The sequence below is a fragment of the Bos indicus genome, chromosome 5 (genome assembly GCF_029378745.1).
Source record: "Bos indicus isolate NIAB-ARS_2022 breed Sahiwal x Tharparkar chromosome 5, NIAB-ARS_B.indTharparkar_mat_pri_1.0, whole genome shotgun sequence".
Lineage (NCBI taxonomy): Eukaryota > Metazoa > Chordata > Mammalia > Artiodactyla > Bovidae > Bos > Bos indicus.
In genome coordinates this window covers 99,830,914-99,857,049 of record NC_091764.1, presented here as the reverse complement: position 1 = coordinate 99,857,049, position 26,136 = coordinate 99,830,914, and the positions used below count along the sequence as shown (strand labels likewise).

At 39.2% G+C, this 26,136-nt stretch overlaps 1 protein-coding gene across 1 annotated transcript; it reads right to left on the bottom strand.

Annotated features, from left to right (window-relative positions):
- Positions 1 to 1,926: 1,926 nt before the first annotated feature.
- Positions 1,927 to 24,428, bottom strand: CLEC1A (C-type lectin domain family 1 member A). Its single transcript, XM_019961571.2, has 6 exons — positions 22,482 to 24,428; positions 11,855 to 11,953; positions 10,070 to 10,246; positions 8,732 to 8,883; positions 6,233 to 6,351; positions 1,927 to 4,222 (listed from the first exon to the last, which is right to left on the bottom strand). The coding sequence occupies exons 1-6, from the start codon at positions 22,594 to 22,596 to the stop codon at positions 4,048 to 4,050; spliced, it is 837 nt and encodes a 278-aa protein (XP_019817130.1). The 5' UTR covers positions 22,597 to 24,428; the 3' UTR covers positions 1,927 to 4,047.
- Positions 24,429 to 26,136: the final 1,708 nt, after the last annotated feature.

Below are 26,136 nucleotides of genomic sequence, written 5' to 3'. Positions count from 1 at the left end.
GATGCTTGCTTCTTGGAACAAAAGTTGTAAACAACCTCAGTTCAGTTCAGTCACTCAGTCATGTCCAACTCTTTGTGACCCCATGAATTGCAATATGCCAGGCCTCCCTGTCCATCACCAATTCCTGGAGTTCACTCAAATTCATGTCCATCCAGTCAGTGATGCCATCCAGCCATCTCATCCTCTGGTGTCCCCTTCTCCTCCTGCCCCCAATCCCTCCCAGCATCAGAGTCTTTTCCAATGAGTCAACTGTTCGCATGAGGTGACCAAAGTATTGGAGTTTCAGCTTTAGCATCAGTCCTTCCAATGAACACCCAGGGCTGATCTCCTTTAGGATGGACTGGTTGGGTCTCCTTGCAGTCCAAGGGACTCTCAAGAGTCTTTTCCAACACCATAGTTCAAAAGCATCAATTCTTTGGCACTCAGCTTTCTTCACAGGCCAACTCTCACATCCATACATGACTACTGGAAAAACCATAGCCTTAACTAGACGGACCTTTGTTGGCAAAGTAATGTCTCTGCTTTTAAATATGCTATTTAGGTTGGTCATAACTTTCCTTCCAAGGAGTAAGCATCTTTTAATGGTGAACAACCTAGACAGCATATTAAAAAGCAGAGACATTACTTTGCCAACAAAGGTCCGTCTAGTCAAAGCTATTGTTTTTCTAGTAGTCATGTATGGATGTGAGAGTTGGACTATAAATAAAACTGAGTGCTGAAGAATTGATGCTTTTGAAGTGTGGTGTTGGAGAAGACACTTGAGACTCCCTTGTATTTGCAAGGAGATCAAACCAGTCCATCCTAAAGGAAATCAGTTCTGAATATTCATTGGAATGGTTGATGCTGAAGCTGAAACTCCAATACTTTGGCCACCTGATATAAAGAGCTGACTCATTTGAAAAGACCCTGATGCTGAGAAAGATTAAAGGTGGGAGGAGAAGGGGATGACAGAGGATGAGATGGTTGGATGGCATCACCAACTCAATGGACATGAGTTTGAGAAAACTCTGGGAGTTGGTGATGGACAGGGAGGCCTGGCATGCTGCAGTTCATGGGGGTCACAAAGGGTTGGACACGACTGAGAGATGAACTGAACTGAGATATCATTTAAATGAATCTGGAAGTCTCTTGTAAAAGATGACCTCAGAAGGAGAAGTTCCTTTAAGAATGAGATGAGTGTGTTTTTGTATTTGTTTCTTTATTTACCCTTGACTTGGAGTTTAAATGGGAATTTCAATAAAAGGGATTTTTCTCTAGTTTTCTGCTGAACCCATAAAAGGAGAATAGCAAAGAAAACATAAGCTGTCTCTTCTGGTTTGCACAGCTGGCAGCTGGCAGTTCAATATAATAACCTGGAATAAAGGAGAAACAATGGCAAATTTTAGTAGGAAAGACTGTTTGTCTTCGAGACTCTTCAAAGTATTGTCATGGAGTTGTGTTTAGAGAAAGGATAGGAAGCATTTAATAACTCTTTTGAGAAGAAGTACAATGAAGCCAGAGGCAAACATCCTTCGGCTGACATCATCCGTCAGCATGTGATGCAGTATTTACAAGTCTGAGTTTTATCTACAGAGCAGCTGGCATAAACCTCTACAGATTTCCTCAGTAGCAATATTGCTTTCCACACAGATCGCAAGGGTGGAAGATTTTTCCTTGCATTTTTCTTTTGGCCCAGAACAACAAGGCTTTTTCAACACAATGGTAAGATACTGGACCTTAGCACCGGGATAGTCAAGTTAATACCCTCAGTTCAGTTCAGTCGCTCAGTTGTGTCCGGCTCTTTGCGACCCCATGGACTGCAGCACGTCAGGCTTCCCTGTCCATCACCAACTCCTGGAGCCTTCTCAAAATCATGTCCATTGCGTCGCTGATGCCCAGCAAATAATGAACTGGGTATCTGATCCATCTCATTGAGTTTCAGACTAGTTCTTTTTAGATTTATTTTTAATTAGAGGATTACTTTACAGTGTTAAGTTTCTGCTGTACAACAACATGAATCAGCTATAAGTATACATATATCCCCTCCCTCTTTAGTCTCCCTCCCACAATCCGCATCCCACTCTGCTGGGTCATCCCAGAGCACTGAGCTGAGCTTCCCGTGTTATACAGCAGCTTCCCACTAGCTATCTGTTTTACACACGGCAATGTAGATATGTCAATGCTGCTGTCTCAGTTCATCTCACCCTCTTCTTCCCCAGCTATGCCCACAAGTCCGTCCTCTACATGAGCGTCTCTATGCCTGCCCTGCAAATACGTTCATCAGTACCATTTTTCAGATTAGTTTTTAAAAAGTAAAAGGATAGGAAAAATAAAACCCTATCCTGCAAATGTAAAGATGCTTTTTTTTAACATGCTTTATTCAAACGCCATTAAATGTATGAAAAGAAAAACTTTAGTAACATTGAAAGAATAATAATACATTAGATTCCAAAAATGTATTCATACAATGAAACTTGTACCAGAAGTTACATATATCTTAAATCAGATTATGCTGCTTTTTGTATTCTTCGAAAACTAGAAGAATTCCATTAGAAAGTATCTGAGTTCCAAATATTGAGGCCAACTCTGAGACAGTCTTCTAGACCTTCCTACATATTTCACAATCAGCTACTATCTCTAAAGCAAAAGTTCCCAGCAGACTTTTCACATTTCCTGCTGCTACAGGGCTCCTGACCTGTTTCCTGTTGATAAGTTTTTAAGAGCGGTTCAATATCCTCAGGAAAAGAAATAGCTCACTGCGTACCCTGGGGAACTCAGATCTACCAGGAAAGGTCATGTTCCTCATTTGACTTTTCCCTGCAATTTCTTCAGAATTACCTAAATGCGCAAGAATCTAGAAAATAAAAAGTCTTCCCGTTTTAGAAAACCCATTCACAGGGAGCTATCCTCTCTGATTTTTGACAGAAAATTGTTCTCACAAGTCATATTTTCAAAGTCAAGTCATGATGATTTCCTATTCTTAAAATTTAAAAAAAGAGCAAAGAGATTTGTCTGATAATAAATTACAATAAGGGGTCTTTAACTTTCATTTTATGGCCATAAATGTAGTTCTTTCTGCATGACACAATAAATTAATGCAAAATTTGTTCAACAATGAAGAAATTTCCTAGCTAATCAGTGGAAAACTGAAGGGAAAATTCATAAGAAGGAAATCTACAAGCAACAATTGATAAGTGGCACAGTATGATGGGAGTAAATACAACCATCTTCTTTTATTGTGTATTTGCCAATTTTATGTCATTTCACCACGAGATAGATGTTTACGAAAAATAAAAGTGAAGAATCCCAGCTTCCACTGTTGAAAAACAAAGAATGATAACAGATTATCCCTTCTAGTGTTAAACTCCTAAAATTGACTTCTCTCTAAGCCAATGAAGTCAGTGTGTCGTGATGGTGTTATTTGGAATTTCTGCTAGGTGTGTGTATATTGTTATTCTGAGCAGGGGACACCTGCGCAAGAAGCCAGCTGTGTCTGATGTCACAGTGTCCCTTTCATTTGCCACAATCTGATTAGATAACTTACCCTATCACAATTCAGTTGACTCATCCTTAGCCATATGCTGAAAACATACACATAACTAAAAAGATTTAAAATTTAGAATGTTAAAACTATCCTCCTGAAGAAAGCATGCCTCTCCCAGACCTCTTAGTTTCCTCGAATAATGAAATAATCAGTACTATTGCAAAAGCAACTACAAACTCTCAATAAGACACGTATAACCACAACACTGACTGCTATCATATTTTGTGGAACAGCACCTTGAAGCTGAGTTTTTCCTTAAATCATAAGTCCATTCTAAAATCGCCAACACTTTCCATTATTTATATTTGTTATTATTAAATCTTCAGTACCTGGGGGAGTATACAATTTAGTGACTAAACCACAGCAACACCTGGAAGGTATAACAGGGACTAAATGGACAGAAATAGGAACTGGACCCACATTAGGCCAGGTGCACATAAAGAGTCAAGAGTTGTGATCTGCAGAGCAGAAGCTTCCAGCTCTCTGAAGGGGGCCTGCTGTTGCGGTTGTAGCTGGAGAACCGTTCACCTCCACCTCCGACTCAGAGGCTCATGGAGACTCTGCACCTTCACCATGGCTGCAGCTTTTTCACAGGCACATCGTCTCAGCTCTCTGCAGTCTTTGGAAAAAGCCTTCCCATTGAGGATGGTCACACAGTCCCTGCTTCTCAGGCTGGTCAAATCTATCATAACATCAAACCTCAAAAAAGAAAGAAAAAAGTTATTTTATCATAGTTTATTTCTAAAATAAGGAAAGTACATAGGGAGGGTCCTAAGCTAGATAAACTTATAGAATAGACACCCAGAATGAGTTTACTGAAAAGATGGGGTCACCAGCCTCTCTTCTCAGCCCCTCAACTTCCACATACATTCCAGGGGCATCAGGTCACTGAAAACAACAAAAGCTATTTATGACTAAAATTAAAATACACATTGTCATCCAGCTTATCATATGATTTTACTGCCATCCGAAAAATTATCTATCTTCTCTGTGACTCAGTTTATTTAACTGTAGAATAAAAAATAATCACATTGAATATATACTTTCTCCTAGAAAAATAAATCTTATATACTTCTATAGGGGTTTTCCTGGCAGCTCAGATGGTAAGGAATCTGCATGCCATGCAGGGAACCCGGGTTTGATACCTAGGTTGGGAAGATCCCCTAAAGAAGGGAATGGCAGCCCACCCCAGTATTCCTGCCTGAAGAATTCCATGGACAGAGGAGCCTGGGGGGCTACAGTCCATGGGGTTGCAAAGAGTCAGATATGACTGAGCGACTAACACTTTTCATTATAGTTATACAGAAAGATGTCTGCTCAAACATGGCTTTAAATTGTTATATATTTTTAAATTAATTTTTATTGGAGTAAAGTTGCTTTACAATGTTGTGTTAGTTTCTACTGTACAACAAAGTGAATCAGCTATGCACGCGTGCATGCTAAGTCGCTTCAATCATGTCCGACTCATTGCAACCCCATGGACTGTGGCCTGCCAGGCTCTGCTGTCCATGGGGATTCTCTAGGCAAGAATACTGGAGTGGGTTGCCACGCCCTCCTCTAGGGGATCTTCCCAGCCCAGGGATCAAACCCACATGTCTTACATCTCCTGCATTGGCAGGCATGTTCTTTACCCACTGAGCCACCTGGGAAGCCCAAATCAGCTATATGCATGCATATATCTTTTTTTTTTTTTTTTTGGATTTCCTTCCCATTTAAGTCATCACAGAGCACTGAACAGAGTTCCCTGTACTATACAGTAGGTTCTCGTTAGTTATCTATTTTACACATTAGTATCAATAGTGTATATATGTCAATCTTAATCTCCCAATTCATCCCAATTCACCCCTCCCATTCCCCCTTGATATCCATATATTTGTTTTCTATGTCTGTGTTCTATTTCTGCTTTGCAAATAAAATCGTCTATACCATTTTTTTAGATTCCACATATACGCATTAACATATGATATTTGTAATATATTTTGATGATATAGATATTACATTTACCAATCTCGAAGAATATACCATACTTATTCCTATCTAAATGCACATATAAGTTAAACTAATTTTTGATAATATAATTGTTTATATTGTAAATCCTCAGAGACTGTATTTTGAAAAACGTGCTCCCCATTTCATTGCACAGAAAACCAAGAGATCTAAGGTTTTACTTTATCTCTAGGTATTAACAAGTTGTAGAGTTGTGTGACCTTACACAGGTCACCATTACAACCTGGGCTTCAGTTTATTCTTCTATAGCAGAGCTTCCTCTCTCCCTCTCTCTTTTTTGCTCTCTGTCAATGAATCCCATTTAGTCTCTCTCACTGATTTACGAGCCAACCCACTCCAGTACTCTTTCCTGGAAAATCCCATGGACGGAGGAGCCTGGTGGGCTACAGTCCATGGGGTCGCTAAGAGTCAGACATGACTGAGCAATTTCACTTTCACTTTTCCTTTCATGCATTGGAGAAGGAAATGGCAACCCACTCCAGTGTTCTTGCTTGGAGAATCCCAGGGATGGGGAAGCCTGGTGGGCTGCCGTCTATGGGGTCGCACAGAGTCGGACACAACTGAAGCGACTTAGCAGCAGCAGCAGCAGCTGAGAGTAAGGACTATATTCTGTATATATCTTTGATGTCCTCCTACACAGTATCTTGTCACTCAAGAAAAATCTATTAAATGCTTTTCCCATGTAACATGCTAAAGGCTTACAGTTCGGAGGAGTAAGGGGTTCCATCCATCCACAGCCAGGCCTTGCCGCTGCTGTTGCGGGATAGCCCTGTCCAATAAGAGTAGAAAAACTCAGAGTAGCTCTGAGGCATGGCAAACTCCTGTGAAAGGCACACAAGAAAACCTTTAGCTTTAGATGTTATAATATATACATGGAAATGCGTATATATTGGCTGGCTTGCATTTTAATACAAGAACAACACGAGTCCTGCCCATGTAACTAATAGGACATTTACAAAAAATAGTGTCCATCCTGAAGTCAGCTAATTTGCCCAAGTTAAAGAATTATTTTGTCTTAGTAAGTATGGACTGAATACTGATGTGCTAAAACCAAGAAACACATCAGCCAAGATTTAGAAATGATCCGTTATTTTCAAGTCACAGGATTAAATAAGATTGATATAAAAAAATGTGGGAGACAGATTTGGAGACATTTGGGAAATGGAAGAATCTGGAAGGAAAAGTACAGGAATGTGAAGAATCTTCACAAATATATGTGACAGGGACCAACCAGGAAGGAGAAAAGAATAATGCAAAAAAAAAAAAAAATTAGGTAAAAGAGGAATTTATAAGGATGATTCATGTCTCAGATTAAGAAGGAAAATGTTTCATATATTTGTATATATAGAACTCCTTTTCTACTGTCCATATTGAAAAATGTTTGATTATTTCCCTCTATCTATTCTCATTCTTTAACATTAAATTTATCTAAATCTGTTATAATTATACATTTTTATGTCTTTTTTTTCCACAATACTATGAATTCCTTAAGGACATACATTTCATTTTATTTATTTTCACATTCTTAACCCCTCAGATAATTAATGGCACATAATGGTTCAATAAAAGTTTATCGCAAATATAAATGAAGCTATTGCTAAGCAACAGTCATAAACAGGCATATCAAAGGAACTGTAGCTGAAGATATTATCACCAAATAAATCGTGATCCCTTCATGTTAAAAGTTCTATAAATAAATCATATGAAAGTGATTTAAATATATATAAATATACAAAGTACATGAGAGAAAATTACTATATAACTTTCATAATAATATTTCCAACCACTGAATATAGTGTTCTTCAGTGGTATATCTGAATCCTCAGTATATGCTGGAGGTGGAGGAAAAGAAGAGAATAAGAAAAATTAACAGAGTTTATGCCAGGTTACACTGGCTTGGCCAAATAAATTACCTCATTTTCTGCCTAAACTAAGCCATCAAGAAAGGATGAAAAAGATTATTTTAGTAGATGAGAGAGACTGCAGAGTTTCATTCATCATAATCATAGATTTCAGGAAGTGGAAAGGAATTAAGATGCAACTAGAAAGATGTTCTTCCCCAGTGGCTCAGCGGGTAAAGAATCCACCTGCAATGCAGGAGGAGACCCGAGTTCAATCCCCGGGTCTGGAAGATCCCCTAGAGAGGGATATGGCAACCCACTCCAGTCTTCTTGCCTAGAAAATCCCATGGACAGAGGAGCCTGGCAGTCTAAAGTCCTTGGGGTCGCAAAGAGTCGGACACGACTGAGCATGATGCACAGAGACAAGTTTACAGAAAGATGTTAAGAGTTTGCAGACTTAGTTGAGTATTAATTTTAATTAAATAACTCTGTTGATAAACTACTCTGTGCCATGGTCCCTGCTGAAACAATGATAGGTAAACAATGGTTATACTGCTTGAGGAATTTAATTCAAAGTCAATAACAAATGTAAGAGGAAAGGAAACAACCACAGCATTTTAATAGTGAATTTGAATTGTATGTACCTATCAATAAATGCCAATTTTATTTTCATATTTTTCTTGACCACTCTATGTTAGGGTTATAAACTTCCAGAAGGCAAGATATTTATTTGCAGATTATGGAAATGATTTAATTGCATGGTTTTCAATCAAAAGTTTTGTCACTTTCACAGAAAGGCAGGAAGTGCAATTTTCGTTCCTCTGGTATGGCACCAATATTGCTCCCTTCTTACATAAGCCAAAAGAGGTTAGGAAATTGAGACATTCTTTATTTGAGTCCTGACTGATGGTGAATTTGAAAGCCTTTCTTTCATGTTTCTAAGGAGTGGATATTTGTGGAGATCGTTCCACAAATGATGACCACAGGGGATCACTCAGAGCAATAAAAATAAGATTAAGCCTTGATTACAACAAATGAGAGAGTCTGTGGACCTTGATTTCTTAGAATCTTTTTATTAAATTAATTTTTATTGGAGTATAGTTGATTTACAATATTGCGTTAGTTTCAGGTATACAGCAAAGTGAATCAGTTATACATATATCCTTTTTTTTTTTTTTAAGATTCTTTTCCCATATAGGTCATTACAGAGTACTGAATAGAGTTCCCTGTGCTATAGAGGGATTTTTATATATAACACTGTGTATATGTCATTTATTTTATATATAACGGTATATATATGTCAATCCCAATACCTCTTTCTGAGAATACTTCAAACACTCACCAAGCCTCAGGACCTTACCAGCACTTCCTGTGTGTTTATCTTCAGCATAGTCGAGTTCTCAGCAATGCAGAAATATTCACAGCCCTGCCAACTCTTACTTTCTTTATAGAATTGGTAGCATTTGTCCCCATGCCATTTCCATTTTTCTGGGCAAGGGCTACATCTGTGTTCTTGAAAAGAAACCAAATTTAGTAAGTTATTTTCTACCCTGTCTTCCTTCTCGTAAAATCACATAATATTGATGACCCAAGAAACAATTGATTCTTTCTCTCTCTTAGATATTTAATTGCCCAGGCAATGATAATTACAAATGTTTACTGAATACCCACTGTACGCCAGGAATTATAGTTGGGTTTACAGCAGGAACAAAAACAACACAGTGGGAGTTAAAACAGACATGATCTGCTTTCATGGGCAATGGACTGTAGTTGTAAGTGGTTAGAACTTCAAATTTCTTGCCCTGTGTAATTCAGCACAAAAAAAAGTATATTTAATTTCATAAAGAACCTTTTTACCTGTTCAGAAACTCAATATGCATTGGATTTGAGAAACCATTGAAGTTTCTATAATTTTCTTCCTCAATATCCTCTTATACAGTAGTACAAGGATTTTTTTAATGAAATATATAGCAATAGGATATGGATTATTTTCTCACTCAAATAAATAAAATTTTAGAAAAAGACCACATAAATACTAAGCCATGCATGAATTAAACCAGCAAATCTCCATGAGTCAGAAGTTAAGATGGACATCAAAGTCAGAGAAGTAAGTGCACAGACCAAGGGTGAGATGGACTGAGTGGGGAGTGACTATAAATATAAGAACTAGGCTCTCAGAGCCATGGTCTAACACCTATGTGGGCACATGGTCCTGGGCCTTTAAGAGTTGGGTATCTGAAACTAAGTCCCTTGTGGGTATGCAGTGAGATGAAAATCCCATCATTCCACAAAAATATCTTTACTTTAAAAGCAATACAGTGTCAAAATGTTGACATCTTAAAATCTGAGGTCAACATGCAAATGGTTATTATATTCTTGTTTGTATTTTTCTATTTGAAATATTTCATAAGGTAATCCTGTATTTTATTTACTTGTAGTGTTATTTTGATTATTCAAAGTTAATTGTACTTATTATTTAAAAATGTCTGAACTTGATGAATCCCATCCTATACTGTAAAACAGACACAGTTGCACTACATGATCTCGATAACTGGGGATGACCTGGCTGTTCAAACCCTTTAAGTTTGCCAGATGACTTGCTGAATAATACATGGTTCCCAGGTACTCTGATGGGAGAATCAGCTCTGTATGGACAGATGTGCTGAGAACAGAGAGAAGCTCAGTGATCAGCACTCACCTCCAGTTTTGTTATAGAGCTCACGACAGAGTTTCTCAGCCACGTGATGCAGAGTTTCTGCAAGTTTCCTGTTTTGGGTTCGGAGAGATTGCAGCTGTCGGGAGAGATTCCCCAGTTTTTCCTCCTTTTGCAAAATGCTGTCTTGCTGAGTGTTGGAGAGCTGGTAGAACTGAAAAACTAAATCAAATTACCAAGTGAGGCTGGACAGAGTATTTCTTCACTTTTATTTCTATTGTCTACACCTGGGGAAAACAAAACAGTATGCTGTTTGAGATCCCAGGCTCTGAGATCTCATATTGCCTACATTCAAGTTTGGACTCTAGCTATAATAAATTGTATTGCCCTGGGCAAATGAATTTCTCTATTTCCTTATCTGAAAATGTAGAGTTATAATAACTGTTCCCAGCTTCAGGGATAAACTCCTTAAATATATTTACTGTTCAATAAATCTTTCTGTGTATACTGTCAAACCATTACTCAACCTAAAAGTATACATCATTTATCTATTAATCATTATATTGAGTATTGACAATGTACCATATATTTTTATCACATTCATAGTAATATTATCATTTCTATATTTTATAGCTTTGTAAACTGGGCTCAGCGAGAACAAGTAATTTTCTCAATGTGACTAGGCTAGAAAATTTCAACTTAGCTTTAAATTCCAAGTTTCTAAATCTAAGTAGAAACATCCTCCATGAATCATGAGAGTCACTTTCTATCACTGAAAAGAATATTGCCTGCAAAACAACAGTTATATCAAAATCGGGGATCCAGGGTAGAAACATTAAGATACATTTTTTAAAAAAAATTTAATTTAAGATTACAAACAAGGTCTAAAATTTCCTATAAAAATGAAATTTTTGACATTAAAACCTGCTTTTACTGTTAACAACTTTCTTCAACTGTTCAGGCCATATTGTTAAAGGGTCCCATCTGTTGAAATAAATTTATCCCCTTTTGTTTTTGAGTTTTAAACTTTATTCTTACTAGTTTGAAAATTAAAGACTTTTATACATGAATTCTTCTTTATTTGATTTCCACAAGTCTCTGCAAAATGATTATATAACTTCTTGGACTTCTTTATTACAATAGTGTGTGTGTGAGTGTGAGTGTGTATTAGTCGCTCAGTCGTGTCTGACTCTTTGCAACTCCATGGACTGTAGCCCGCCAGGCTCCTCTGCCCATGGACTTTTTCAGGAAAGAATACTGAAATATTCTCGGAAATAGATTGCCATTCCCTTCTCCAGAGGATCTTCCAGACCCAGGGATCAAACCCAGGTCTCTGGCATTGCAGGCAGATATTTTACCATCTGAGCCACAGGGAAGCCCCCTTTTAAAAATAATATTTAATATTAGATATTATAGTGATTAAAGACTTGGTCTATTCTCTGTACCTTGAAGAGATTGGATATAAATTAAATCTTTCCCTCTGCATGGCCCACTGAGCCATAAATGCCAGAAACAAAAATCACTGCAGCTGTAGTCTTTTGTGAAATGGAAAAGGGCTGATGTGTACATTCATTAAAAATTGCTGTTGTTAAATATTGATATATTAACAGGCAAAAACCTTCTTATCGCAAACAGAATGTAAATGTTTAGCTGGAAAGTGATTGTCGTATTTTAATGCTTCTTCCACTATATTCATCATTTACAGGGTTTCATCCGAATAAGGACTTATTCACAGGCTCCAGAATCAAAGTTAAAAAAAATAATAAGTGTTTCTTATCCTAGACAAACCTTGAAACCAGGATCCTCCCCCAAGTCAGAGTGCGGACTTACACACAAGCCCCAGAGCTGCCAGGCCAATCAGCAGCACCAAACAGAGAGTCAGCAGGATCAGGGCCACTGGACGCCAAGCAGAAGAGGGACGCTGGTGCTCTGCGGGGAACAGAAGCAAAGACAGGGTTTCACTTTTTCTTCCTCTTGGATCTACATCAGTAGCAAGGAAGTAAGAGGAGTTCGTTCTAACAGGTTTCAGGGTCTAGTTACCATTCCCTTGGTCCTGGGAAATAGTAACAAAGCTCCAGGCCAGGCCTGACTTAATCTCTGCTAGATTCTTTCATAAACCCTGCTCACTTCTACCTTCCTCCTCTACTCAGTCCTACTTTGCATTGAATCAATTTATGCATTACTGTTAACCTTCTTTTTGTCAAAATTAAAGTTGCAGAAGACTCTCACGAAAATGCCTTAACAAAGAACAATTTTTCACATCATCAGAAAAGAAGTAATGTGTTGTTACTTTTTGCAAAACACTCCCTTTCCCAGTTTGAAAAAGCAAATTGCCTGTCAGTAATGAGGCACTATTGGTAAAGAACCTTCCTGCCAATGCAAGAAAAGTGGAAATGGCATCCTACTCCAATATTCTTGCTTGGAAAATGCCATGGGCTGAGAAGCCTGGCGGGCTACAGTCTGGGGCAGCAAAGAGTCAGACACAACTGAGCTACTGAACACAGGCACACACAATAAGAAGTTCTTGTTTTACTGTTTCGTTTTGGAATTTCTTTGTTGAAAGTCATTCTTATTTTGCTTGTTCATTCATTTGATTTTATAGCTCCAAAAATAGATGATAAATGCAACATGACCATCAGTTTTTCAATGACGGATTTAAGTAATCTCAACCTTGTACCCATTAAGGAATGGGAAAAACAAAACAAAACAAAACTCTAGCCAGCATCTTTTGCTTGCCCACAGGCCACAAGCTTGTCTTCTGGTGATTGCATAGATTCTGCTGAGTCAGAGATAAGCTCATCACCTTGTGAGGTCAGCTATCAATCTGAATAACTAGCAATATCTGACCAGGAAAACCCACAGTCAGATGCAAGTATCCTCTAGCATTCTGATAAAAATTAAAGGGCCGTTAAACTCTCAAACCCTGGTCTCTTCATGACCTATGAGTTTCACTTCATTGGGAATTCAAATAAGTTCAAAAGCAGAAAGATTAAAGACATATAAATTCATTTCCTCCTTAGCAAAGTCCCCTGCATGATAAATTTCAGATACAGAGATTTGTACTATGCATTATTTCTAAATGGGGAATGGTAACTATTAATAGTAAAGATAATACAGAAGTAGAAAATATGATCAATATCCTCTGAAACTTACCACCAAAGAGGGAAAATAAGTAAAAATCAGGATCCAGATATTGATATATTTTAAAATGTGAATCTTATTTTAATTTTATGATCATATCTTTTCACAAAAACTTTCAATGGTGTGCATTATTTTTAGGATAAAATCCATTATCAGTTTTCCTAAAGATAGATGGCTCTTTTTAAAAAGTGGGCATTTTATTATTGTACTTCTCAACTTAAAAACTGCCAATAGGGGGAATTCCCTGGTGGTCCAGTGGTTGAGAATCTGTCTGCCAATGCAGAGGACACAGGTTTGATCCCTGGTCCAGGAAGATCCCACGTAAGTGGGACAACTAGGCCTGAGAGTGTGGCAACTACTGAAGCCTGGCATGCCCTGCCCTAGGGAGCCTGTGCTCTGCAACAAGAGAGGCTATGACAGTGGAAAGCCTATGCACCACAATTAGAGAGTAGCCCCTGTTCAGTTCAATCAGAGAAAGCCAACACCCAGCAATGAAGACCCAGCACAGCCAAAATAAATAAAAATTAAAAAAAAAAAAAAAAAAAAACAACACCTGCCAATAGCTTTATTGCACTTAGAATAAAATTCTACAAGCATCTTTTTCATCTGGAGCCTATCTAGGTCTCTCATCCATTTCTGAGCTATCCTCTTCTCACTCAAACTGTCTAGTTACAGTGACCTTCCGTTTATCCTTGATCCAAATCGCTGTGTCCCTGTCTTGAAAGTGAAAGTGAAGTCACTCAGTCGTGTCCGACTCTTTGCGACCCCATGGACTGTAGCCTACCAGGCTCCTCTGTCCATGGGTTTTTCCAGGCAAGAGTACTGAAGTGGGTTGCCATTTCCTTCTCCAGGGGATCTTCCCGACCCAGGGATCGAACCAGGGTCTCCCGCATTAGAGGCAGACGCTTTAACCTCTGAGCCACCAGGGAAGCCACAAGTGTCCCTGTCTTAGTACCTTTGTATTAGCTCTGTTTATACTCCTGCATTAATCAATCCTCAGGTGGATTACTAGTAGCCTACTTGCAATCGAGGTTCCCATTTAAATGGTGCATCCTTGTAAGATGTCACTGGGAGTTCATCTCTAGCACATCATCCCATTATGTATGTATATCAAAAAAAAAAAAAAAAGATTACTAAGTGATATTCCATCACCTTTCTGTGATTTTGTCTATTTCCTCTGCTTGAATGTACATTGCATTAAAACAGTGATCTTGTCGGGACTTCCCTGGTGGTCCAATGGTTAAGAATCCACCTTGCAGTACAGGACACACAGGTTTGATCCCTGGTCAGGGAACTAGGATCCCCCATGCTGCAGAGCAACTAAGCTTGGGGGCTGCACCTCCTGAGTCTGCATGTCACAACCCGAGGGTTGGTGCACTGCAGTGTAAGATCCTACATGAGGCCTGGGTGCCACAGCGAACACTTGAAGCATCCAAATAAATAAGATAATACAAATAATAAAAACAATGATCTTGTCCATCTTGTTCATCAGTGTATTTCCACCACTGAAAATAGTGCCTGGCCACATAAGGGCTGAATACATATTTGAGGGCTTCCCTCACAGCTCAGTCTGTAGAGAATCTGCCTGCAGTACAGGAGACCCAGGTTCAATCTCTGGGTCAGGAAGATCCCCTGGAGGAGGAAATGGTAACCCACTCCAGTATTCTTGCCTGGAGAACCCCCTGGATAGAGGAGCCTAGCACGCTACAGTCCATGAGGTCACAAGAGTTGGATACGACTTAGCGACGAAACCGTCACCACCACATATTTGAAGGAGCAAATGCATGAAGGATGTAATTATGAAAAACTAATATTATCTAAACTATGTAATTTTTACAGAGGCACAGAGCATTGTCTAACATTAAGCTTTACAGGTTGATTTTTTATTTTTTCAATCTATTGACTTTTCAACAAGATTTCTGTCAGCAGAGGGCAGACTCAGCTAAATTCATCTCCTGGCCAAACTGGTTTCTAGACACTGACTTAAGTGACATTCTGAAGCATAAGCAGATATAGCAGAGACTTGCTTTCTTCTCTGTTTCTTTCAAGTGGCTCGTCTATCAGGTTTGGTCTAAATTTTTCTGGAAATTGCTAGCTACTCATGACAGCATCCTTAAGCATATCTCAAATCAGCAGAACATGAAAGAGTAAGATCAGAGATACAGCTTAAGCTAAACATCCTCCTGCAAACTCTGTCTCTTTAAAGTTCTATAAGCCTATGTAGCTCAAGAAAATTAACTGGATGCATGTTTCTAGATTCCAGAGGAAAGTGTATATGTAGACCCACCACCATGGTAACTTTATTTTTCTCTCTTATCTATTCAGTTTAGTCATGTCCGGCTTTTTGTGACCCCATGGTCTGCAGCACACCAGGCTTTCCTACCATCAAATATATTATATATCCTATTTACTTGGGGTAGCGGGGAAGAACTGTGGGAGAACTGACCCAGCACTAGGAAACCAGACTTCCATGATGGTGAGACTATAGTATTGAAAGTTTTACTTATTCCTTTTCTTTGAAGTTATTTTTCCTCTAGGTATGTTTTTTTCTAACTGTGAATTTAATTTTCCCGAGTTTTGTTCCAAGTACCCTGATCATAATTAAGTCTCTCTCTGGGGACCACTCCCACCTTAAAATAAGAAAAATAAGCTGCCTGGAGGTGCTTCGGTTTAGCTTGGCTTTATTTTTTGGAAGACAACTCCGATGCTGTCTCCTGAGGCTTGTTTAGAAAAAGGTGTGGTCAGGCCAAGGAATGATACCAAACATCCCCAGGAATAATAAGATATATATAGAAAAAAACATCTCTTTCCTGTAACCTCTCACTATAATATGCCATAAAAGGCTGTAGTGCTAAGGTCAAGTTTTGAATAAAAATCCCTTTGTAGTTACAAGAAATGTCATTGGTGAAAACAGTTGTCTTACTTGAACAACTGCCCTTCATCAGCCACCAAGGAAGAGTTTGTACACCTCCTCTCACAGGGCCTCCAAGAAATAAAAAACAGCATTGCTGAATGTAGACTTTTTAAATGCCTCTGAAATAAGAAGGGTCCTAAAAGCTTGAAAAGACACAAAGAATTTAAATAATTTGCATAAAATCACATTGCAAACTGGGCTTCCCAGGTAAACTGGGCTCAGTGTGAAAGAACCCGCCTGACAATGCACAAGATGCAGGTTCGATCCCTGGGTCGGGAAGATCCCCTGGAGAAGGAAATGTCAACCCATTCCAGTATTCTTGCCTGGGAAATGCCATGGACAGAGGAGCCTGATGGGCTACAGTCCACAGGGTCCCAAAAGTCAGACATGACTTAAACACTAAACAACAATTTATATGTCCAATTGAGTTTGGTTTCTGAAATATATTTCAAAAATAACATTACTATTAATGATAATTGCTAACATTTTTTGAGTTACTGAGGTAAATACTGTATAGGAATTAATATCATCCATCCTTACAACTACTTTATGAGGTAGATACTATTATCATCTCAGTGTTACAGATAAGCAGCTGAGTCCTAGAGAAGTTAGTAAGGCAATTAATTAGTTAGAGGTTAGTAAGGCAAGGATACACAGCTACTGATAATAGTACTTATTGTGTTATATATGTTTTAGCATTTCATTTGAATCTCCCAATAATTATTCAAGAGGGCACTACTTTAAACTTTTATTTGGATAAGAAATCTGCAGTGCCCAAGAGCTGCTTAATTTTCTTATGGTTGCACAGCTAGTAAATGATGGAACCAGATATGCTATCCAAGCATTCATTCTAGAGCTGAATATTTTTAAGGGTGATTTTATTTTGTTATTTATTTATTGGCTGAGCAGCATGTGCGATCCTAGTTCCCTGATCAGGGGTTGAACCTGTGTCCCCTAAAACTGGAAGCACAGAGTCCTAACCACTGGATCACCAGGGAAGTCCTGGACCTGAATATTTTAAATCATTTCCCAATCCTCTCAACAAATCCCACATTAATATTTGCCTATATAAGGGAGCTCCATATGGAATTACAGAAACACTAGCATTTCACCACTTGCAACTTTTCACATCTGTGTTGTGAATATCTTAATAAGAGTCACCTTAAATTCATATATTCTCTACTCTACCAGCAAGGTGAGCTTACTAAATTTAAGTTTCCCTTAAGGTTAAGATGGGCTTCCCTGGTGGCTCAGAGGTTAAAGTGTCAGCCTGCAATGTGGGAGACCTGGGTTCGATCCCTGGGTCAGGAAGATCCTCTGGCGAAGGAAATGGCAACCCACTCCAGTATTCTTGCCTGGAGAATCCCATGGATGGAGGAGCTTGGTGGGCTATAGTCCACAGGTCGCAGAGTCGGACACGACTGAGCGACTTCACTTTCACTTTCACTAACGTTAAAATGTTCCTCCAGCTATAAAAGGTCCTGCATAGAAGCATCCCCTCCTACTCTTCAGCCTCAGTTGCCCCAACCTCTCCCCCATCACTCCTTCCCTTTGAGGAACACACATTCTTCAGACCAATAGTCTACCTTGCCATCCTGTTTGACTTTGCTGGTGATTCCCAAAATTGTCTGGATCTAAATCCCAATCTGACATCAACACCTCATCTCCTCTCTTTGTAGCTTTGTCTTCCTTCTTTTATCCATGAATATACCGCACCAAGCCAGCTCTTATCTCTGTGCTTTTGTCTTTCCACATGTGGTCGTCACTCTGGAAAGGCCACCCAGGGCCAGAGTTGCTCTTCCTGGAAAACCTGAACTTAGACTTACAGACTAGATCAAATGTCACCTCGTTCAAAGATACCCACATGTGTAAACACTGTCAGTAACTTATGCATTCCTCTTCGCTTCTGTGACTTCCTACATATGTTCAATAGCAGTACATGACATGCTCTTCTAATCAGCAATTAAGATCACTCCTTCCACTTCTCCAAGCACCTAAAAATAGAGCCTCCCCTGTGCCTACCATAATGTTTGACTTTTAGTAGGCATGAATTAAAGATGTGTTGGAACAATTAGAAGTGGTTTATGCCATGACTCTTTTTCTATACAGTTTTTTCTTTTATTTACTTCGTCATGGAGCCCTTTGCTTTTTGCGGGGGAGGGAGGCTGCAGAGCATATGGGATCTTAGTTCCTCAACCAGGGACAGAACCCAAGCACCCTGCATTGGAAGAGCGGAGTCTTAACCACTGGACTGCCAGAGAGGTGCCTCTGCCATGTCTCTTGAATGAAGGGTTTGTGCTGTGGTTCAGGAAATGAAGCTAAAAATCTTGGAAAAATTCAAAAATATTATAATTAATATGAGTAAGGAGAAAATGGAACTTGAATTTAATAAAGGTTCTCTTCTTACTATTATTTTCCCCTTAAACACAAATACGTTTTCATATTTTTTGATAAGGCTATATTTAGACAGGAAATCTGACCCATAATTATTTCATTCTCTCTCTCTGATACATTATTACTGGGAAGTGCTGTAATTGCACCTCTTTCCAATCTACAATTGAGTTAGAATCTCCTACACTGTAAAAAATAATTTTAGACAGCACTCATACAAACGCACAACACATTAGCTCTAACTTTTTACCTTTCCTCTTTACAGCCAGGCTCCTCAAAAAAGAAGACAGAAAGGGGGAAAAAAAGGAATGAAGACAAAATTACTTAAATTATGTATTTTCCTTCTTAACTACTAGTTCCTTTCAAACCCCTGCTATGAAAAATGACCAATAATCCATTTTGCTTCCTATTTCTAATAAATTGTTTTTAACCTTCTTCTTGCTTGGAACTCTCTGCCATATTGTTTATTGTTTTTAAAATTTGCTATTTATTACCACTGGCTTGTCTGTTTCTCTCAAAGTCAGTGTCTCTTGGCTCTCTAGAAGCCTCTCTCTCCTGCTCCACATCCATTACTGTCTGTCACTCATGTTAGTGGGTCCTACTGGGTCCCTGTCTCAGCCTGCCCTCCAGTTATATTCCCCAAGATTCTCTCTCCTTGGCACTCTTCTCCTGTGTTTTGTCTTACTTTGTTTTCATTTTACATTCCTCAGTGATCTCACTCAGAAAGTTTAATCCCTACCTAAAAGCCATCAATTCTCACGTGTGTTGGGTTGGCCAAAATGTTTGAGTTTTTCTGTAACATCTTATGGAAGAACTCAAATGAACTTTTTGGCCAAGCCTATGGGCTTCCCTTGTGGCTCAGCTGGGAAAGAATCCAAAAGCCCCTGGAGAAGGGAAAGGCTACCCACTCCAGTGTTCTGGCCTGGAGAATTCCATGGACTGTATAGCCCATGGGGTCACAAAGAGTCAGATATGACTGAGCGACTTTCACTTCACTTCATACGTTTAGCTCAGACCCACATGCGATACACACAAGTGCCTTTAGGCAACTCCAACTCCTTGTGCCTTCTCTTACAAGCATGTCACATTCACACTGAATCCATCCTCTTTCTTAGTCCTCCTGTAGCTTTCTTAGTAAGCGTCATCTACATAACGTCAGATGAAACCCAGTCAACCTACGCTCTGCTCCTCCTTGCCTTCCCCCTTTGTAACCAGTCACCAATACTTTAAACTCTCACTTCTCAGTATCCTTCATATCTAATTCCTCCTCCTCATTCCCACACTACTTTAGCTCAGGTTCTTCTCACCTCATGCTCAGACTAAAGAAAAAGCTGGGTATTAGCTTATCCAGCTTCATATTCCTTCAAAACATCCCCCTCCAACTCTACCCTTCAGCCATAATATATTTCGTTCTCTGTAATACAGTTACATAAGACTGCCATGGCTTTCCTCTTATGTGTATGGCTGCCTGTAGTAACCTCAGCCCCTTAAACCTTCCCATTTCTGTTCCCATATCACAAGAAACACCTTAAAGTTAAGTCCACTCAATGGTCATCCCTCTTTCAAATCTTTCCTGATCTCTACCCTTACCAGACAGAAATGACCAGTTCCTCTAGGAGAGCATGCTCCATCACAGCACTGCATCACACATGCTGTTCACTTAACAACTTTCTTATTCTTTAAATTTCCTCATAAGCAGGGATCATATCATATTTGAAATTATATCCTCAGTACTTTGCAACATGCCTGGCATGACACAGACCTCAAGCATAAGTTTAGGGAAAGGAGGTCTGAGAGTGTTGTCTTTCATTTTTATTTTGTATCCTTTGAATTATTTCACATGTTTTAAACACAAATGTGAATTTTATATCAAAAATTGAAAACTAGAAAATAAAGTGAATATGTAGACTTTATTTTATTCATTCTATAGAAAATATTAAATTTTCCCAGGCATAATTGTGTCACAATCTTAAATTGAATCTGAATCTTCTGCATTGCTGAAAAACTTCCAAAGTAGTAGTTGTTATTATTTTTAGCAGCAAAATGATATCAGGTCTATTTTAATAAATAATGAGGCTTCTATTGTGACATTCCTCTAAATACTTGCATTATCATGAGATGGAAACAAAATATCAGACATGTAGGGTAAGACAACTATTATCAGATGTTTGCCTTCAAGACACTTTGACCTCCACTCCTCCTGCTTCAATTGCCATTCTTACAAAAAGGTTGTCAGATGTTTCAGCTGGTGTTTTATCCTGCTCCACCCCTCTCTCCACCCTCTAACCTCAGCAGAACTTACTGGTACACCCTGTTCCTGATCATGCTGATGACCAAGCCTTGTGCTAGTTCCCAGCTCTAGTCAAAGGTTAAACTGAAGCTGTATACAAGCTACTTGAAACCACAGTCCTAAGAGCTGACTCTTCACAGGATTTGTTGGAGGAACATACAATATCCTATTACACATATCCAGTGGCTACAGAAACTGACATCTCAAAGTTATCGGTTTGTTTCATATCAAGGAGGCTGAAAATTTCCAAGATCTAGTACCAGAAACTAGATACATTAGTATAAATAAATCAATGAATAAAATCTAAAAAGCTGCCACAAGAATCCCAGGTGGCACAGTGGTAAAGAAACCACCTACCAAGGCAGGAGACATGGGTTCAAACCCTCAGTCAGGAAGATCCCCTGGAGAAGGAAATGGCAAACCACTCCAGTATTCCTGCCTGGAAAATCCCATAGTCAGAGGATCCTCGCAGGCTAGAGTCCAAGGGGATGGCAAAGGAGTCGGATTCAACTGAGCGACTGAATAACACCTTGTGGTTTTAGAACCTAGTCCCGTCTCTACTACAGTTTTGAGATCTTTTTACCAGAACGTAGGTTGCATTTCTGCCTTGGGTTGTCTGAGTTTTCTAGGAAATAGAATCCTTCTTCTCTGGACTGAGAAAAATACATATGTATAAATGTGTGCCTGCTAAGCCGCTTCAGTTGTGTCTGACTTTGTGTAACTGCATGGACTGTAGCCTGCCAGGCTCCTCTGTCCATGGGAATCTCCAGGCAAGGACCCTGGAGTGGGTTGCCATTTCCTTCTCCAAGTGATCTTCCTGACCCAGGGGATCAAACCCACATCTTATGTCTCCTGCATTGGTAGGCAGGTTCTTTACCACTAGATCCACTTGGGAAGCCCGTATGTATATATAGTTACGTATAAATGCAAATATAAATATATATATATATTATGCAAAAAGGTGAACTATCGGAAATAGCATAAGATAGGACAAAAATTACTTTCACAATTTAATCCAATCATTTCAATAACATTCTAGGAGTCAAGAGAATAAAAGGGAACGAGATGGGATGTCATTGCAACTGCAGCCATTATTTATACCACCAAATCATGGAATTTCAGAGGTGAAGGGATGTTAGAAAGCATTTGTTTTGATCCCCTCTCATTTCACAGATAATAAAACCAAACCCCTGATGTTGGCATGACTGTCCCTAGGCCTCACAACTTCAAGAAGCAGAATTACTACAACAAATTATCAGGGTTGGCGTATCTGCTTGGAAACGCCTCTCTAAAGCCATGAGTTCAAAACTAGCAGAAAGGTAGCCTTTATCAATCTAAATTTCCAGATCAGATCACAGATGGTAACTAAAACAGCATTGGATCTGAACACAGGAAGGAGAAAAGACATTGCTCTAACTGTCCATTCAGTCTCATGTTTGCCTGTGTGCTACACAAAACGGTAAAAGTAACACACTTTCAAATGCAAACCACTCTGCCAGAGACAGACTCTTAGAAAAACCTCTGTGCATATACTGAGTTTAATTTTCTCACGTGTTCATATATGTGGCATACAAGTTGTAGTTAAGTGCACAGATATGCGTCATTGTAAATCACAGAAACATTTTCTCTCTTTCCTCCACTTCGTACCCTCCTAGGCTAGGAAGCTGGTACCCTAGCTCATTTCATTTCTCAAGGGTCTGACCAACTTGGACTACGGGTACCTGTATGGCCAAGCTCTGGCCGCTGCGATGTAGCAGAGGCTTGAGAATGCAGGCTCATCGTGGTGTCTCCATCAGCATCCAGCATGTCCCGCGTGCTGCTGTATTTGGCCAGCATCTGGATTCCTGCACGGATGACCGTGGTCTGTGGCTGGATTTCCCCAAGTGAGACGGTTCAGAGACCGAGGCACTGAAAGGCATGCCTGAGGTTCTCCTCCCTGAGCAAGTAGTAGGGGAAGCCTCCGACTCCGGTTCCTGCCACCAGAGGCCCGGCCCCTGTCCTGTGAACTTGAGCTCTGATTGCCAAATCTGTCAGGCCAAGGGGAAACAGCGTGTGTTTTCTATTTGGGCGGTCTCCGTCTGAACAATCATCCGAGGGGTTGCCCTTCTCGGTTCTCTTTTGTTTATTTGTTAGTACTTCCTGTGCAACTACAACCTAAAAAAATGGCAAGAATTTACAATCGCCAGAAGGAAGGTTCCCAGCAATAATCGCAGAAGGACCTCACAGGGCTCTTATCCACCACACACTCCCTGAGTTACTCAGATCTAGTTTAGTCTGCCTGTGCCTTTGTGAAAAGAAATTATTGGACTGGCCTCTTCCTTTCTCCGAGGGCATAAGGTAAAGCAGGGTCCCCAACCTGTGGGCATGGACTGGTACCTGCTGTCAGATCAGCCTTGGCATTAGGTTAGAAATAAAGTACACACCTGGTCTTAGATCTCTGGATATGTTCCAGTATCTCCCAGTTTATTGTCTATGGGAACTTGAATAGAATTTGTATCCTACCGTTGTGTAAAAATTATATAAATCTTAATTATGCTGAATTGGTTCATAGTGTTTTTCAGGTTTATTGTATCCTTCTACTTCTCTGTATATTCATGCTATTAATTTTTGAGAGTTTGATATTGAAACTCCAACTAAAAATCTTAATTTATCTACTTAAAAATAATTGCGATATATGACCTTGTTTTATATTTTCCAAGTCTCCTGTAAATCTGTTATCATATTTTCACAATTTAGAAAAGAAAAAAGAAAGAAAATAGTAAAATGATTAAAAAAAATAAATAAAGTGTATAATAAATGTAATGCACTTGAATCATGCTAAAACTACTCCTTGCACCCCTGGTTCATGGAAAAATTATCTTCCACAAAATCGGTCTCTGGTGTCAAAAAGGTTAGTGTGGGAACCAGTGTGTACATGGAAAGTGGGGAGACTTCACCCTATAGGCTTTACATGGTAAAGCATCAAGTACAACAAATGTCAGCCTAGGAGGGTCCTTTCATTGTTGCTGTTTTAGTCACTGTTGCAACCCCATGGACTGTAGCCCACCAGCTCCTCTGTCCATGGGATTTCCCAGGGAAGAATACTGGAGTAGGTTGCCATTTCCTTCTCCAGAGGATCTTCTTGGCTCAGAGATCAAATGTGTGTCTCGCGCATTGGCAGGCAGATTCTTTACCATCTGAGCCACCAGAGAAGTCCTATGAATTTAATGTGGCACTAATCTCAAAACTCCTTCCAATTCTGCTTTGCAGGGTTAGCGTTAGAGAAAAAAGATGGAGATTGACTTCCACTTAAATTGGGAAGTGGAAGTCTTCCACTTTCATTTTACAAAAAGGGAGATTTGAGTCCAGTCAGATGAAGCGATTACTCTAAAGACACATCGCTGGTGAGCTTTAAAAATACTCTGTTGTAGTAGTTAATTCAATGATCTTTCTTCATAGCATACAATGAAAGTGAAAGTTGCTCAGTCCTGTCCGACTCTTTGCAACCCAATGGACTATACAGTCCGTGAAATTCTCTAGGTCATAATACTGAAGTGGGTAGCCTTTCCCTTCTCCAAGGGATCTTCCCAACCCAGGGATCAAACCCAGGTGGATTCTTTACCAGCTGAGCCACAAGGGAAGCCCTTATGTACAGTATATGGACTCAATTAAAGATTTTATTATATAATTACACATTTGGTACCTGATGATCTTGAACATTCACATATTATACTGCAAGTCAGAAATTTTAGGTCTATTACTACCTATGACTTTAGAAAGCCAGGTAACCTTTTTTTTTTTTTTGGCCTAAATTTACTAAGCTGAGAAGGAAACAAGAAGATTGGTTTAGATAATATCCAAATTGTTTTCCCAAATAAGTACAATAGAATTACATTACTCTACCAATGCTTTTCTGTATTTGGGGGAAATAACTTGGTTAAATCAAACATACTAAATGCAGAGGAGACTGGAAGACAATTGGGCTGGGGCAGCCAGGAAACATATCTCCTGAATTCATTATGTGTCTCCAGCTGTGTATTATTCATCAAGTTATTTTAAATTAAACAAATATGAAGAGACCTTTCCCTTGCATAATGCCCTGTAAGAAGCAGAAGATCAAAAAGTATTTGGCCATTTGCATTGGACTGATGTAAATATTAGAAAATGTTACAAGAGAAAAGACAGTAAAAAAAAAAAAAAAAATGGAAGGGAGAGGTAAGTGAAGCTACATATGAAAATGAAGCAAGACGACAGAATATCAGAAATAGTCACAGTTGAGATGTTACAATTTAGGAGATGCTGATAATTATGATTCTAATGAAATAGTCATTCGAATTATTTCTCGAACTTCAGTTATTCAAGGGCTTCACTGGTGACTCAGACAGTAAAGAATCTGCCTGCAATGCAGGAGGCCCAGGTTCAGTTCTTGGGTCAGGAAGATCCCCCTGAAGAAGGGAATGGCAATCCACTCCAGTAGTCTTGCCTGGAGAATTCTGTTGACAGAGGAGCCTAGTGGGCTACAGTCCACGAGGTTGCAAAGAGTCAGATATGACTGAGCGACTAACACGAATTAGTTATTCAAGGAGATCCTTAATAATTTTTACCAAAGAATCTACATTAAGATTTTTACTATTTGTCCTTAAATGCTTAATTTTTTTCAACCATGACAAAGATTCTTACTTCATTGTAGGTTCTATTCTCAGATTCTGAGGCACATCAGTGGAAAACAAAACTCTCTGTACTTGTACAGCCTACATGATATGGAGGAAGTCAGATGCTATACAAGAAAGATAGTAAGTAAGTAAACTGTAGAATATATTACACTATGATTAGAGTTACGGAAAAATACAGAAAATGAGGAAGATGAAGAACATACAGGGACTTCCCTGGTGTTCCAGTGGCTGAAACCCTGTGCTTCCAATGCAGGGGATCTGGATCCCATTCCTGGTCAGTTTCCCACATGCCTCAATGAAGACCTGAGAGCCACCACTAACACCCAGCGTAGCCAAAATAAACAAATGTTAAAAAGAATATAGAATGTACCGGAAAGGAGTTGGACATTTTCAATAAGGTAGTGAGAGTCAGCTTCATTAAGGACTTGCACACGGACTTGAAAGAGTCTGCAGAAATCTAGGGTAAGAATACTTCAGGTAAAGGGACCAGGAATCTCAAAGGCCCCGAGAGGCAAGCATGCTGGCTGTGACGGAGAAACTGCAAGGAAACCATTGTCATAAATCTAATGAGTGATGAGAAGAGACCCTCAGCTTGAAAGAGTAAAATTTTTTAGAGTAATACTCGGTTATTTTTATTTAATATTTCTGATGCATTAAATATTCAGTTTCTGGGCAAAAATAAAATCTATATATAAGACAAAAGACATAAGAAGACATGGCCACC